Source organism: Cynocephalus volans, chromosome 2, assembly GCF_027409185.1.
Source record: "Cynocephalus volans isolate mCynVol1 chromosome 2, mCynVol1.pri, whole genome shotgun sequence".
NCBI classification, from domain to species: domain Eukaryota; kingdom Metazoa; phylum Chordata; class Mammalia; order Dermoptera; family Cynocephalidae; genus Cynocephalus; species Cynocephalus volans.
This window is the reverse complement of record NC_084461.1, coordinates 129,217,295-129,232,308: the sequence shown is the minus strand read 5'-3', so window position 1 is coordinate 129,232,308 and position 15,014 is coordinate 129,217,295. Positions and strand designations below refer to the sequence as shown.

Sequence of the window (15,014 nt, the reverse complement as noted above, 5' to 3'; positions counted from 1 at the left end):
TAATCGCGCTTAGCAAAGTGGCGCTTTCACCCTAGCGTCGGGCGGTCGGGCCAATTCACTATCCGCTGCTCTGGGGCTCCCGCCCTGAGGTCTCGCCGTCCAGAGCGCGAGGGAGTATTTCAGCACCACGGACAGCATACGTCCCTCCAGGATTGCCCCTCCTCATTTTTTCCCTAGGGCCAAAACTTTTTTTGGTGGGAATAGAAGGTGGAGGGGGGGGGGGGGGAGAGAAAGAAAAAGAAGGCCGGGAGACAACCAGGCGGGATAAAGGGGAAAGTCTGTGGCTTCGGGAGAGAGAGCCTGACCTGCCAGGAAACGCCTTGGAATTCCCCATGACCGTCCCCCCGGCCTGGTGGGTGGGGACCGTGGGGTGCGCATTAGGCTCTCTCGGATCCCGACGCTGTGCCCCGCCTCAGTCAGTGGACAGCCGAGTACTTCATTCGTTTCTGTTTCTGTCTCTGGTTGCAGAACCAGACCCTCACCACGTTCTTTTTAAGGTCCAGTTTCTCAGCGATGGCCGCGATCTTCTCGGAAGAGGGACGAGGCTGGATGGCGAAATAGGCCTCGAGTGAGCGCTTCTCCGGCGCGGCGATGGACGTGCGTTTGCGTTTCCGCTCACTGCCGTTGAAGAGCTCTGGCTTGCTGTTCTTCTCTCGGTAGGCGGCCTCGGCCTCCTCCAGCCAGGCCTGGAGCACCGGCTTGAGAGCGATCATGTTGTTGTGCGAGAGAGTGAGAGACTCGAACCTGCAGATGGTGCTCTGGCTGAGCGAGCCCACGCCGGGGATCTTGAGATTGGCTAGAGCCGCGCCCACGTCTGCCTGGGTAACCCCCAGCTTGATGCGCCGCTGCTTGAAGCGCTCGGCGAAGGCCTCCAGCTCGCGAGGGTCTGACTCCACGTCGCTGAGGCATGTGGGCATGGCGCTGTGAGGCGCCACTGCGTGCGGGTGGCTCATGCCCATGGCCTGGTGCAGGTGGCCCATAGCGCCCAGGTGATGTGGGTGGATCTGTGCGGGCATCACCGAGTGCTCCGGAGCGCCCAGGCCGCTCACGCTCAGCGTGGGCGAGATGTGCTCTAGCAGGTCACCTTCGAGGCCCTGGTGCACGGCGTGGTGCGGGTGCGAGGTGAGCGCGGCCGGGTGGGAGATGGGCACGGTGGACGAAGTGGACGTGCAGGGCACGCTGCTCATGGTATGGTAGGTGGCGTCGGGCTTAAACGGATGGTTCTTGCCGTGAGAGACGATATCAACCGCCGCCAGAGCTTCGGCGCGTGCCAGCAGGCTCTCATCAAAGCTTCCAAATATATTACCCTGCAGCTGCAAGCGAGAAGGCGCACAGCACGGTCAGTGGGGAATACTGTCAACTCAGGATTAAAACACATTTTCAAGCAACCGAGATGCCTCTCCTCAAAGCCCAGGTCATAAAAATTAATACGGAGGCTGCAGCTCTGCTGGAACAGACGTGTGGATCAGAGACATGAATGAGAGAGAGCGCGCCGGGAGAGAGCGCGGGGGAGACAAGGAGAGGGGTTCAGACAGCGGCGATTGTTCTGGGCGACATGAAAAAAACATGAAGCTAGTGTCTGTCAAAAATGTGCCTTAGAGCGGTAATTATGCTCCACTACGTACCTGCGGGGCTGGGAGACAGACTCGGCGCATGGCCTCGGAGCTGGAGTGCAGGCTGGAGAATTTGGGTTCTTGCAGCACCGGATGCATGCCGAAAGGCTGCTTGGCGTTCATGGCCATCATCTTCGCGCGCCTGGCAGGGAGGCAGCGGGGGACATGGACTCAGGCTCGTCTTGCTCGCTCGCCGCACTCCAAGTGAGCGCCGCTCAGCGCCCGCGCTCCCCTCGCCCTCTCGCTCGCTGCCTCCCCTCTCCCCCACCTGCTTCTTCACTCATCTTACAAGCAGCCTGCCAGGAAGGGCTCGGGCGCGCGCAGGCGTGCTCACGCGCCCGGGACTCGCAGGGGCGGCCCGGGAGGCGAGGCGAGACATTAGCTCGCGGCGCGCCTCTCTGCGCCCACAGCAGCCGCCCCCTCCAAGCATTTATACCCGGGCCCGGCCTGGCCTCTCCCAGTCCGCCCCGCCCCGCCCCGCCTGGCTCCAGCCCGCCAGACCTTCCGGATTTTTTCTTCTTCTTCGAGGACTTTTTTTCCCCCCAAAGTCCCAAACCTCTCCGTCCTGTCCCAACTCGCACTGCCGGCATCGAAAGGCAGCCTCGGGCTGAGTGGGGGCAGGAAGCCGACCCTACTCCAACCCCCCAACACACACACACACACACACACACACACACACACACACACACACACACACACACACACACACACACACACACACACACTCCCTGTCGGCCCGGCTGCCGCCAAAGTGCCCATTTCCAGGGCGCTCTTGGCCCCACGCCTGAGCCGTCCACCAGAGTCCGGCCCCGCGGTGCAGCGAGGAGGCGCCTCCAAGCGCCCAGGCTGGCTCTGACGAGGGTGCGAGGCTGCCAAGATGAGCCCCAGGTGACCCTCTGTCCTCCCAGCCGCCCGCCAGAGTGAAGACAGGGGCAGCACCTGCCTTCCCAGTCCAGGAGGTCTGTGGCTTCCACGCTTGTCTTTCTTGCTTTCACTTGAGAAAGACAACTTGGTCCACTCTCCCTTTCTCCAACCCTCCAGTCTAAGGAAGCATGCTGAGTGTTTTTTAGAATAGTGACAGTTCAGGATGGCCACTGGGCCTTGGGAGTCGGTCGGGGCACTTCTGCTGGACCACCAGCGCTTACAAGCCCTATTCCCCCTAACATTAGCTGCCATTTTTGAGCTACTAAGATGTACTCAGCAATTTCGAGTGTTAGCTCATGGGATCTTCACACCAACCCTATGGAGTAGGTACTGTTATCCCATTACACAGATGAGGAAAACAAAGGTCAGAGGGGTTAAGTGATGTTAACCCAAGACCACCTAGTTGGTGGGGAGCAGAGCTAGTCACTCATTCAGCTATCCATCCCACAAATATTTACTGATGGCCTACTGTGCGCCAGGCGCCACGTCCGACTTCACGGGCTCTTGACCACGTAGCTTCCTTGTCTTCCTTCCCGAAGTTTCGGGACTCGAGGGCCCCAAGGTTAGGACTGCCCCTCCCTCACCTCCCCTACCCACGCCTTCTCGCTTTCCCTCTCCTCTCTTCTTTTCTCTCGGTTCTCCCGCGCTAGGAAGCATTGTGAATAATGGATGGAGGACCCTGGGCCCGCGGCCGCGCCGGCCGCACTCCGGGTTGGGAGAGAAACCCCGCGCGCCTAGCCGTGTCCCCCACGCCGCGGCCCGCCGGGGGAGCGGTCTTCGGCTTTTAGACGTCAACCTGCCTGCTAGGCCTGGCACGCGGCGGGAGTGGCCCAGTTTCCCAGAGTTTTAAACGCGGCGGGGGTAGGGGACGGGTGGTGGAGGGGACCACCCTTCAGCCTAAAAGGAAGCCCGGCCTAGATCAGGGCTCCCCTCACCCCTCCAGGCCAATCCTTTACCTTCTCCTACGAGCCGCCCTTGGATGCCGCCCTGCGACTGGGGAAAAGTACTCAGCGGAGGTGCGGGGGCCAAGCTCGGCCCTTTTGCTAACCCTCTCAGAGCCTGGTTTCCTCGGCTCTAAAATAGGAATTGCGCTAATGTCTGCCTCCTTTAATTTTAGTGAGGATGGGGATGAGGAAAGCATTGGGCACTGAAGCTAGTACTCAGTAAACTTCCTCACGACCAGTGCCTTGGGGCACAGGCCCTGCCCTCCGATTGAAAATGGGCCACTGTGAGACCATCTCAATGTCTCTGTAGTGCAGTGCCCTCATCTGTAAAATGGGGATAATAGTTTCTCCCCCACTGATTACTGTGAGAAATACACTGAGATAAGCACTTAGCACCGTGTCTGGCACATTGAAATCATGAAATAAGTATTAGTTCCTCTCTTCTTCAACTTTTTTTTTTTTGGCGGCTGGCAGGTTTTGACCCAAACCGTTTGACTGTAGTGTTGTAACACCATGCTCTAACTGAGCTAACCAGCCAGCCAGTCTTCTTCCTCAACTTAAAGCAAGAGCATTTCAGAGTGGGAGTGGCCTGGTCATCTACCTGAAAAATGGTTGTCTGCAGGTGCAAACCATGATTCCTTGCTCTCCATTCATTCAACAACTGCTTTGTGTCAACATCAAGGACTAGGATGCGGATGTGTACCAAATTCCATCCCTGCCCTCAAGGAGTCTAAAATCCATAGCAGGAAATTGACTATAAACTTGGCAATTCAGTAGAGTAGATGTAGATTCAGGCACAAGACACAGAGCAAGGGTGGAATCCCTAAAATATAGAGTAGACATCAGAATGGGCCTCAGGAGGGCTGGGTTTGGGGCTGTGTATTAGTCCATTTCTGTTGCTTAAAACAGAACACCTGAAAATAGGTAATTTATAAAGAAACAAAGTTTATTCTTACAGTTTGGAGGCTGGGAAGTCCAAGGTCCAGGGAACACATCTGGTGAGGGTCTTCTTGGTGTTAACTCTCTACAGCAGCACAGGGTACCAAATGACAAGAATGTACTAAGTAAGAGAGAGCTAAACTTGTCACTCGCCCTCCTTATAAAGCCATGAGAACCACACCCATTACCCCCTGAATGGATCAATTAATTAATGAAGACACAGTCCTCACAATCTAATCAACTCTTAAAGGCTCCACCTTTCAAATACTATAACTGGTTCTCTGACCTTAGGACTGCTACAATGGAGGTCAAGTTTCTAATACATGAACTTTTGGGGGACACATTTAATCCACACAGCAGGCTGCATTCTGACACTGGGTCTGTGTGAATCTGGCTGGGCCTCAGTTTACCTACAAAGAGAGCTCTAGATTGGAGGATTGCTAAGTGTTTCCAACTTTAGCAAAAGACTACCATTTTGGTTAATTGGAATGAAACACATTTTGAGCAAGTCAGGAGCTTCTCTTCAGAGACCCTCAACTCCTCAGAAGCTGAAAGCAGCATTATTTTATCACTCACTAGCATTTAGGACCACTCAGTCTTGTTTTCTGCCCAATGCTAGAAGACTAAAGAGAAAAGGAAATGAAAGTGAAGAGACTGGATCTGTAGCTTGCTTGCTCCCTGGTGCCCTGAAATCCACACGCACTCCATAATACCCTAGCTGTCTGTGAAGCTGAACTTCCCAGGAACTGGGAGGAAAAGGCCCATCCACATCCATCCTCTTCCTCCGCTCTTTCCCCTCACTGGCCTGGGAGACACTGGTCAGGGTTGAGTTCAGGCAGGGGTCAAAGAGCAAAACCAACTGGCTCCCTCATGCCTCCAAAGCTGACCTTCACCACATCAGCCCTCATTCCAGCATCCCCAGGCATTAGGATCACAAATCAAAAGCGATTCTTCCCTCTAGGCAGGTCTACTAGCAACTCTAGGTAGCCAGCAGTAAGACGACACCCACCATTAAAGATCAGCCTTCTTTAGAAGGCCCTGGAGATAACAGACTAGAGAAGAGAGGAGGAAAAAGAACATACAGAAAGCAAGTGTAAGGAGAGCCTTAGAAGACAGTTGATAACATCCTTTACACTTTTTAGGATTTGCAAACTTAAATTCTATCAGAGGCAAGTTTGGTAAAATAAAGTAGTAAATCCAACTGGATGGATAAAAGGGTGATTGGAACTGTGGTAAACTGGAGAGCACATGCCCTCTTCCTCCATGGCATTAAATTACAGTTCACACACATGCACACATACCATGTATGGCCAAACAAAATCTGTCTCAAGGTCCAAGTAAGGACCACTAGGGCATTTATGCAAGTGGCACTAAAGGGGCATTTTCTTCATTCTACAAGCATTTCAGAATACTTACTGACAGCTGGGTCTTTTGATAGGTTCTGCAGGTATAGAAGACACTGCTTCAGGAGCTCAGAGTCTAGTGAGGACATAGGATTGTCACGTATAATTCTAAGGTAGGGCACAAATCATTATGTCCTCCAGAAGAATTAGCCTTTTGTAGAGATGCGAGGTGGTGCGTGTGTGTGTGTGTGTGTGCAGGGGCATTTTCCTGTGGGCCAGTGGTTCTCAACTTTAGTATGAGTACGAATTTTCTGTAGCCTCTTAAAATATAACATCCCAGGCCCACACCTAGAGATTTTGGCCACATGGACTAACATGCTTTTTAACAGACATTTGTGGTTTGGATGCATGTAATCTGGGACTCTCCACTTGAAAAACTTGCTCTGGACACTTGTCACCGGACATTATCATTATTATTATTATTACTACTATTATAAAGACCTGCCCTAATTATGTAAGTTTCATGGAGACTCAAAGAGTTTTCCTTCTTTGAGCTCCCAATGTCTTTTGCATCTTCCTCTATTATTTCTTAGTAAGAACATGATGTTTTGTGGTCTCTGCTCCTTGAAGGACTCTGGGACTTCTCTGAGCATGAAAGAAGTCTCTATCTCTGTGTCTCCAGTGCCTGTGTCTACTGGCCCGGCACCAGGTAGGAGATTAATATAATTTGTGATGAATGAATGCATGAATAATGTCCTCCCCAGGACTCTGGCCAGGGAGATGCCCATAATGATGTGGACAACAAGAGCCACTTATAAAGTGGCTCCTGTGTACAAGGTTCTGGGCTGAGTGGTTTAGAAGTATTGTATACTGAATCTCCACATCAAGCATGTGAGGTTGATATTATTATTCATTTTACAGATGAGAAAACTGAGGTACAAAGAGATGCAGTAAGTTGCCCAAGGCCACCATCGGGCAGTGGTCGGGTGGGGATTAGAACCCAGGTTTATCTGACCCCCAAGCCCATGATCTTAACTAACATCCTGGGCTGGCACCAGTTACCTGCCACCCAAGCCCGGGGACTGAAGGAATAGGGTGAGTGGGTCTTTACTTCTCTCCTGGCTTCCAGAGGCTCAGAGGCTGGCCAGCCTCCACACACGCTCCCCACAGAGGCCGCACTTGCAGAAGCCAGCAGCTACCCCCAACTACCTTTATCCTCGTCCAAGCCCGGCCTTGGAGAATTGGGGAGGGGGCAGGGAGGGTGGAAAGGGAGATGGCCCCCACCACAAGACAGGAGGGCCCGAACTCAAGATGCCATCGCGGAGAGGCAGCTGGCGGGGCTGCCTGGCCAGGTGCTCACAGCCTCCGCCTCACCTTCCTCTCCCTTTCTCTCATCTCCTTTCACAAACTTCTCACATGTACTTGCCGCCTGCGCATCTGCTGCGGGACTCGCCTGTCGGCAGCTGCCTCACATTGTCTGCGCCGCCAGCTCTGACGATCTGAGATGCCCAGAGGGACTCAGGAGCTGGAGGCCAAGCATCCGTGATGGATGGCACTCGCCAGGAGCCCTCCCCTTCCCGCCCCTAGATGCCCCACTGGTGACAGAATACTGGGACTTGGGCAGTAGGACTCCAAGCAGGTCCTTGAGTCTCCTCCCAACCTCAGTTTCCCCATCTGAAAAATAAGGATGGATCTCTGAGAGCCCTTCCCAGTTACATTCTTTCACTGAACACATATTTATTGACACCTACTGTTAGGCAGCCACTACTATATAGAAGACAGGAATTTAGCTGCAAACAGGACTGTCCCTCACTCCCCCTCACCCAGTACCCCCATGGAGTCGACTCTTCAGCAGAAGGTGAGGAATAAAAAGGATACCCTAGGGTAGTGATAACTGCTACATAAGATGAACCAGCGTGATGGAACAGAGAATACTCATGCATGGGCCGAAAAGGAAGGAGTGACCTTTGAGCCAATGCCTGAAAGATAAAATGGAAAACAAGAGGAGCAAGCCCTGAGATGGGAGCAAGCTTGGGGTGTTCAAGGAAGAGCACGGAGGGGCTGGAGAGTAGTGAGTAACTGGGAATGGAGGGGGATGAGGTTGGCCTGGAGCTAGATCCTGCAGGGGCTTGGGCTTTATTCTGAGAAGAGCGGGGAGCCACCTGAGGATTTTAAGAAGACAGTGATAAGGTTTGAGGTCTACTTTCAGAGGATCTTTCTGGTGGCTGTGCAGGAATTGGGTGGTAGAGGTCAGAGTGGAAGAGAGAGGTGCCCAGATTTGTTGCATTTAGTCTACTGCTTCATGGAAGCTCAATAGTGTGATTCTGAAATGCTGTTGCCCAGGAGTTTCTAATAACTTCCTACATTCAGTGCTGGGCTTTTCATACCCCTCGTCCACCCATAGGTCCTGCAGTGTCTTCATCTTCGAGCTCTAAACTTAAGAATATCTGTGTCAGCAGCAGCATAGCCAGCTCTGTGCTGTCTGGGCTCAGTGATCACATAGGCCTCTTCCTGACAGATGAGGACTGGTTTTGCCTTCCTCTTCTCCACTTCATAGGCGTCTTAGAGTTCAAAATCATAAAGTAAAAACCCATGTAGCCTACTTGGTTTTCATCTCTTCCACGGCCGAAGAATTGGGCCATTTCTGTTACCCAGCCAGCTTAGTTTTGAAGAAGCAGCAGGGGGTGGTGGACAGAGCACAGAAGGTCTGGATTCAAATATAGGTATGTAGTTAACCTGCTGTGTGACCCTGGACAAGTCACTCAGGGGCCCTGGGCCTCAGTTTCCTCATCACTGCAAGAGGGTTAGGGAGACAGGCTCCATAGGCCTTTCCAGTGTAGATACATCAAGCTTCTAAGTGTGGCTGTGGGAAAGAGGATGGAGAACAAATCCAACACATCAATGGAAATCAAGTTCTGGTGGTTCTGTAGGGTCTTCTGCAAGCAGAGCTCTGTTGCTTCATGTATTCATGTTGCTTACAGAGCACCTCGTCTGTGCCAGCAGAAACAGTGATGGACAAGGTCCACATGACTCCTGCCTCAAGAAGCTTAGAGTCTGCTGTTGTCTTAATCAGCCTTCACAATAACTCCCTAGAAGTGAGCATTATCCCCTCACCCTTTCTTTATAGATAAAGAAACTGAAGCTCAGAGAGGTGATGGGACTTGTCTACAGGAACACAGCTCAGTGCTTCTTGAGCTCTTAATCAGGTACCTGGCTCTGTACATTGTCAGTTAATCCTCATAGCCACCCTATTTTTGAGGTGGGTACTGTCATTATCTCTTTTACACAGAGGGAAGAACTGAGGCTCAGAGAAGTTAAGTGTGTCCTTCGAGGTCACACAGGAGTAGGGATAGGATTTGAACTCTCATCTGCTGACCTGAGACCACACGCTTCCCCATACACTAGGCAGCCTTCAGGAAAATGGAGTGAAACTCTCTGGCACTTGGTCACTTCTCCTTAAGCCTTGGACTCAACAAAGAAAAGCAGAGCCATTAACCAGCCTCCATAAATTTAAAAAAAAAAAAGAAGAAGAAGAAGAAGAAAAAGAAAAAGAAAGGTAGAAAGGAAAAACAAAGAGAGAAAATAAGTGGAGGCTTTGCTCCCATCAGGGGGTAGATCGGCGTCTTGTCGCCTAGCTCCATGCCCTGATTTATGATAAAAAATTTAGAGGAAATCATTTATATTTTAAAGGATCTAAATAGCTGCATGAAAGTTTTATCTAAAGTGCCACTGTATTTATAGGCAGTTCTTCCATGCTGGAGGTAATTAATAGATGTATAAATCGCAGGGCTCCTGGCTCCCCTGCCCGCCTGACTGGATGGTTGAGCGGGCCCTGGCACTTGGGGACACAGCTGCGAAGAGATCAGCCACCCACGTGTGTCCCCCCACCCCCACCCCACCCCCCGCCGCCGCGGTCTTGGGAAGCCTTTTCTGGGTCCCGGGGTTAATTCCGGTTAGACTGGCACTGCAGCCCGGCTACAGCTCCCCGCTGCCCAACTTCTAGTCCCTTTTAAGGGTTGTCAGAAGACAGCCCAAGAGGCGGGCTCCCCTTCTCTTCTTCCAGCCCCTCAGCCAGCACCAGGGAATTTGCCGCTCCACTCTGGTGAGCTTACAACTCCGGGAGGTCCTGTTAAATTAAATTCTTGGATTCCCGCACTCCCCCACCCCCAACCTTAACCAAACGCTCATTTCTGTCTCTGCACCCCCTGCCCAAGCTGCCAGGCGCTTGCTTTGGAGAAGGAAGCTGGTTGCGAGAGACTGACGGCTCTGGGCGTACTTCAATTACGGCTGTGAAATATTGATGGTTTTGGCTCTCTCTGTGACCGCCACACCTCAGTGGCTTGCCACACCTGGGGAGAGAAGCCCAGGCATGAACAAGTTAAGGAAGGCCAGATGGTTTCCCTCCAGAAACGCCATACAGACCGACCGAGGTGTCACTGCCTGAGATCATCAGGAGCCCTAAATAATTGATGGGTCTCCTGAATTTGAAAAGGAAAAAATGCACCAAATTAGATATAACAGTGATGACTCATTCCTGGTTGGACCTGTGGAAATGGGGGGAGCTGGTGCTCACCTGGTGGGCTGGGGATGGGGAGGCTAGGGGACAAAGCAGTCACCTTGGTGCTCTTCCTTCACTGGGTTCCTTCCAGGGGGCCTTCACTGTCAGGATGTAGGGCAGGTAGAACCTTCTCCATCTAAACACACTCCTTTCTCTTCCTTGGGAGATGAAGGACAGACTTCCTTACTGAGGAGAAACTATCCAGCTCCCTTTTTAAAGCACCTTCATTTCCCATCCTCTAGTAATATATCACCAAAAAGTGGGTTTTAAAGAAATTTTCATAGTGACCTCTTTACTCCACCATTAAATTTGAGCTGGAAGGATAAATTCGTGTCTGTGTGTTTTTGTTTTGTTTGCTTATCCTGTGGCTCTAAACACAGCACTACTGAAAGACTTGCCAGCCTGGGGAATTGAGGGGTTTTTGTTTGTTTGTTTGTTTGTTTGTTCGAATCGAGGTATTTTGACCTTGTGAACCCATGTGTGAGAATTGGAGAGAGTGTCACTGGTGATGTTGGTGGTGGTGGTGGAGACCTCACTTTCCAAGACCCATGTCTTCTATCTGGTCTGACCTATTTGGGGTGAACTGGCGAAAAAGATTATGTCAGCTTTTGACATGATTTGACCTTGCCATTGACACATTTTAATAGTTTAAAAGCCCAGAAGGGTTTTGCAAATCTTTGCCTTCCCTTTACTATTCACCACTTTACAAACAAAATACTATAAGCAAATACTACCCCATTCCATTTCTTCCTGTGTATATTTATCAAGAATTTATTATATTTCTCAAATAATTTTTTAAATCTAACAAATAGGACAAAGAAGGTCTGGGTTTGGCATCCAAGCTCTAGTAGATTATAGATATGAAGAACCTAGGAGCTCTTCTCTACTATTTTTTCAGACTTTTTTTTTCTTTCTATGAGACTGACAATTTATTAATTTCTTCTGCTCTTGCATCTTACTTCCTGAGCAGTGTAGCAAATTTTGCATGCACCGGCAACTGAGTCTTTTAAAATTCAAAACCAGTTCTGGTGGAAGGATCTGGAAATGAATTTCATATTCTAAGGGGCTGTAAGCCTCACATTATGGTAGGTGGGCACTCTTGCATTCATTTCACATTTATAACCTCCTTTTTCTCCAAAGAGCACATTACACATAACCGGGCCATTTCATTGCAGAAGGAAATGACCATGCCCTTTGCAGCTAAGTGGGAAGTCTTCCTGAATGGAGAGACCTTCTTCTTTGCTGCTGTGAGTGGTTTTGTGGTGGGGGTGGCCAAAGGGTTTGGGAGAGTCAGGGAAGGCTTCTCTGAGTTGCTAAGTCCTGAACTGAACGGGGAGAGGGAAACTGCCATATGACAATATCTTGGAAAAGAGGCAAAGAGAATAATTAGTGCTGTGCCCCAAGATGGAAATGGGTTTGCATGATCAAGGAGCAGGAAGAAGGCTACTGTGGCTGGAGCCAGTGGAACAAAGGGGAGAGGAAAGGGAGATGAGCTTAGAGAGGGGAAGGGATTAAATAGGACCTTATAAGTTACAGTAAGCAATTTATGTTTTATTCTGAGTGCAGTGGAAAGTTTTAAGCAGAAGAGCGATAAACATTTTGATAAAAATCTCATATAAGGAGACAAAACTCAGACTAGAGGCAAACAGGTAGGATTTTTAGAAAAAAGTGCCACTCCTGCTGCCCCCTCTTTCTGGACTGTTCCTCCCCCTAGATAGCCACATGGCTCACTTTCTCACTTCCTTCAGGTGTCAGCTCACATGTCACCTTCTCAGTAAAGCCTTTCCTGACCACTCTATATAAAATGTCTACCATCTTGCTCCCCTTCATCCCCCATATTTCCTATGCCCCTCTTGTTTTATTTTTTCTCTATTGCACTTGTCTTTGTATATACTTTATAGCGCCTTTTTTTTTTTTAGTCTATTGTCTATTTTCCTAATAGAATATATGCTCGATGAGAACAGGGACTTTAGTCACTTCTGCGTACCTACTACCATAAACACTGCCTAGGGAATCAATAAATATGTGCTGAATAAATAAACTAACTGGAGTTTTGACATCTGTTTTTTTATATGAACAATGTCACTGTCTGTGTCATTGGTGAGGCACCCACCCATATCCCCTCATTCAGGCCCCCATGACTGACAGGGGAGGCTGCACAGTTTTTCATGGTCTCAGAAGGTATCAAAAGTGGGTGTCCAGTTTGGGTAGTAACCTCTCCCTACATCAGGTCTCCATCATTCTACACTAGCTCCATGGCCCTCTTTCTGTCCCTCGAACATCCTAAGCCCATTCCCATCTCAGAACCTTTGCCTTCATGTTCCTCTATCTAGAATCTTCTTTCCCCAGGCAGTAGATTGAATGGCCCCCCAAAGTCATTGAAGCCTAATGCCTACTGAAACTGTTGAGGGTGGGAAATCCTATTATGGTAATTGAAAAGTGGGGCCTGGAAGAGGTGATTAGATTGTGAGGACTGTGCCGTAGTGAATTGCTTAATGGTGGTCATGGGCATGGTTCTAAGGGCTTTAAAAGGAGAGCACATGAGGAGCTCTGTCTTTCTCTCTGCTCTGCCATTCTGCCATGTGAGACCCCTGCATCACTGTCACCACTACCAAGGCCTTCACTAGACATGTTCCCTGGACTTTGGACTTCCCAGCCTCCAAAACTGTAAGTAATAAATTTCATTTTCTTATAAATTACCCAGTTCCAGGTATTTTGTTATAAGTAACAGAAATGGACAAATACATCCCATTTCTTCACCCGACTGGCTGCTCTTTGTCATTCAGTTCATAGCTCAAATGTCATGTCATCAGAGAACTTCCTGACCTTCTCTGACCACCAATCAAAATTATTTCCATTGATCCCATCAGTCACTGTATGTCCCATTACTCCATTTTTATTTTTCAGCCTAGCACTTACTGCTACAAGGAACTTACCTTATTCCTTTATTGGTTTGCTTGTTTATTTCCTGTGAGATTTCACTAGAATATGAATTATAAACTCCACGAAAGCAGACAAAGCTAACTTTGTTTGTCATGAAATCTCCAATGCCTGACACATAGAAGGTGCAAAAATGTGTATTGAATGAATGAATGAATGAATGAATGACTAAGTGAGTCAGACAAGCTAAGTTTGTCTTGGGCTGCAGGGTAGGTGATTAACATTACCCAGCAAACCTAATTTCCAGTCCCCTCTTCCCTTTTAAGACCACATTGCCTTCCCAATGTATGTGGGAAAAGATACCCAGAGAGATAAACAAGAAGAGCTGAAACCTTTCTAAACCCAGACGAAAGGGGAAATGCTGAGCTCTTGTGGGGGAAAGAGGAAGCATGTCCAAGCTTTGGGAGGATCACTGCTTCCATTGTCCACCTGAGCCTTTGGGTCAAGAAAGCAGATTTCTGACACCATAAAACTGATTAAGAAAAAAAAAAAATAACAAAAAAAAAACAAACAAAAAAGTCAACACTGGCCATGACATGTCTATTCCATTGTACAATCTGATCAAGGAAATGTATCTAGGATTACCCAGACAGTCAATTATTCATGAGCTAAATGTCCAGGCATCAATTACCTGGCTTGATGCTCTTATTCATTAAGGAGATTGAACAGCCCAACTTAACAAAGCTAGAGAAAGTTGCTAAGTAACAGAAGTTACCTGACCAGCCACAACACTGCGGCCTCCACCATATGAGTCTTTTCACGGCAAGAGAGGGCCCAGGGATCACCAGCATGAGCAATCAAGTGGTAAAGCCCACTGGGGCTAGTTTCAGCTTTAGCAAAGGGAAGGAGGCTGTGGGAGGATGGGCTGGATTTAGAGAAGGCAGAAGGAATGTACAAGATATAAGTAAAGTCACCTTTTTCAAATTAGGTGGACCCTTAACAGGGCGAATAAGAATATTTCACAACATGTAGTAATTAAAATTTTAGTTAAAAGTCCAAGATACTTATCCAGCATATCATGGAACAAAAGTAGATTATAAGCATAAGAAAGGTTTGCCGGGTGACACAGATTCTGGGATTTTCTCTTCAGGCATCCATCTGAGAGTGAATCTAAAAATCATCCTAAAGATAGGGAAATTTATAAACAAGATACAACCATTTATGTAGAGGGCACAAAGCTTTATATACCCCAGTATATATTTCTCTGTATAAAAACTTGTTCCACTATACATTAAACTATAGTCCTTTGACTCTACCCCCACTGCTTGCCTGTATTACTTTTATCATCAGGAAAAAAAAAAAAAAACATGTATTTTTAGAGTTGAGCTTATAGAACTTGAGGAAAGGAGTTTATGTTTTGGACTTCAGTGCCTATAGTTCTGAATACAGGGTCATCAAAAAATCAGAATGCTCACCACATCCAGTGTTCTGGTAACAAATGCAGTGTGGTGTAAGCAAGAACAGCTGCGTAATTTGCAGGATCCAGTACATAATGAAAACATAGATCCCTTTGTTCAAAAATTAAGAATTTCCACATAACAACAGCAGAGCATTTAAACAAGCACCGGGCTTTGTGCACCTACACAGGTCGCACACCCAAGGCTGGCTCTGGGTTGTAGGGTTAAGAGCACAAGCTTCTGAGTAAGACAGACCTGGGTGTGAGCCCTGGCTTCATTCACCCTTACTAGTTGTAAGGACTCAATGAGTCTCCTTTGTAGAGTTCTTGCTTATAGAATGGAGATAATAATAGGGT

The 15,014-nt window shown here is 48.9% G+C and overlaps 1 protein-coding gene across 1 annotated transcript; it reads right to left on the bottom strand.

Moving 5' to 3' along the window:
* Positions 1-416: 416 nt before the first annotated feature.
* On the bottom strand, positions 417-1,745 carry POU4F3 (POU class 4 homeobox 3). The gene is made up of 2 exons (XM_063086563.1): positions 1,626-1,745; positions 417-1,313 (listed from the first exon to the last, which is right to left on the bottom strand). The coding sequence occupies exons 1-2, from the start codon at positions 1,743-1,745 to the stop codon at positions 417-419; spliced, it is 1,017 nt and encodes a 338-aa protein (XP_062942633.1).
* Between the last annotated feature and the right edge of the window lie 13,269 nt (positions 1,746-15,014).

Excerpts from the sequence above, each read along its gene's own strand:
- POU4F3 (XM_063086563.1), bottom strand. The coding sequence starts at position 1,745 with ATGATGGCCATGAACGCCAAGCAGCCTTTCGGCATGCATCCGGTGCTG. Across the intron at positions 1,314-1,625 it reads TCTGTCTCCCAGCCCCGCAG|CTGCAGGGTAATATATTTGG; the intron begins GTACGTAGTGGA and ends TCTCGCTTGCAG.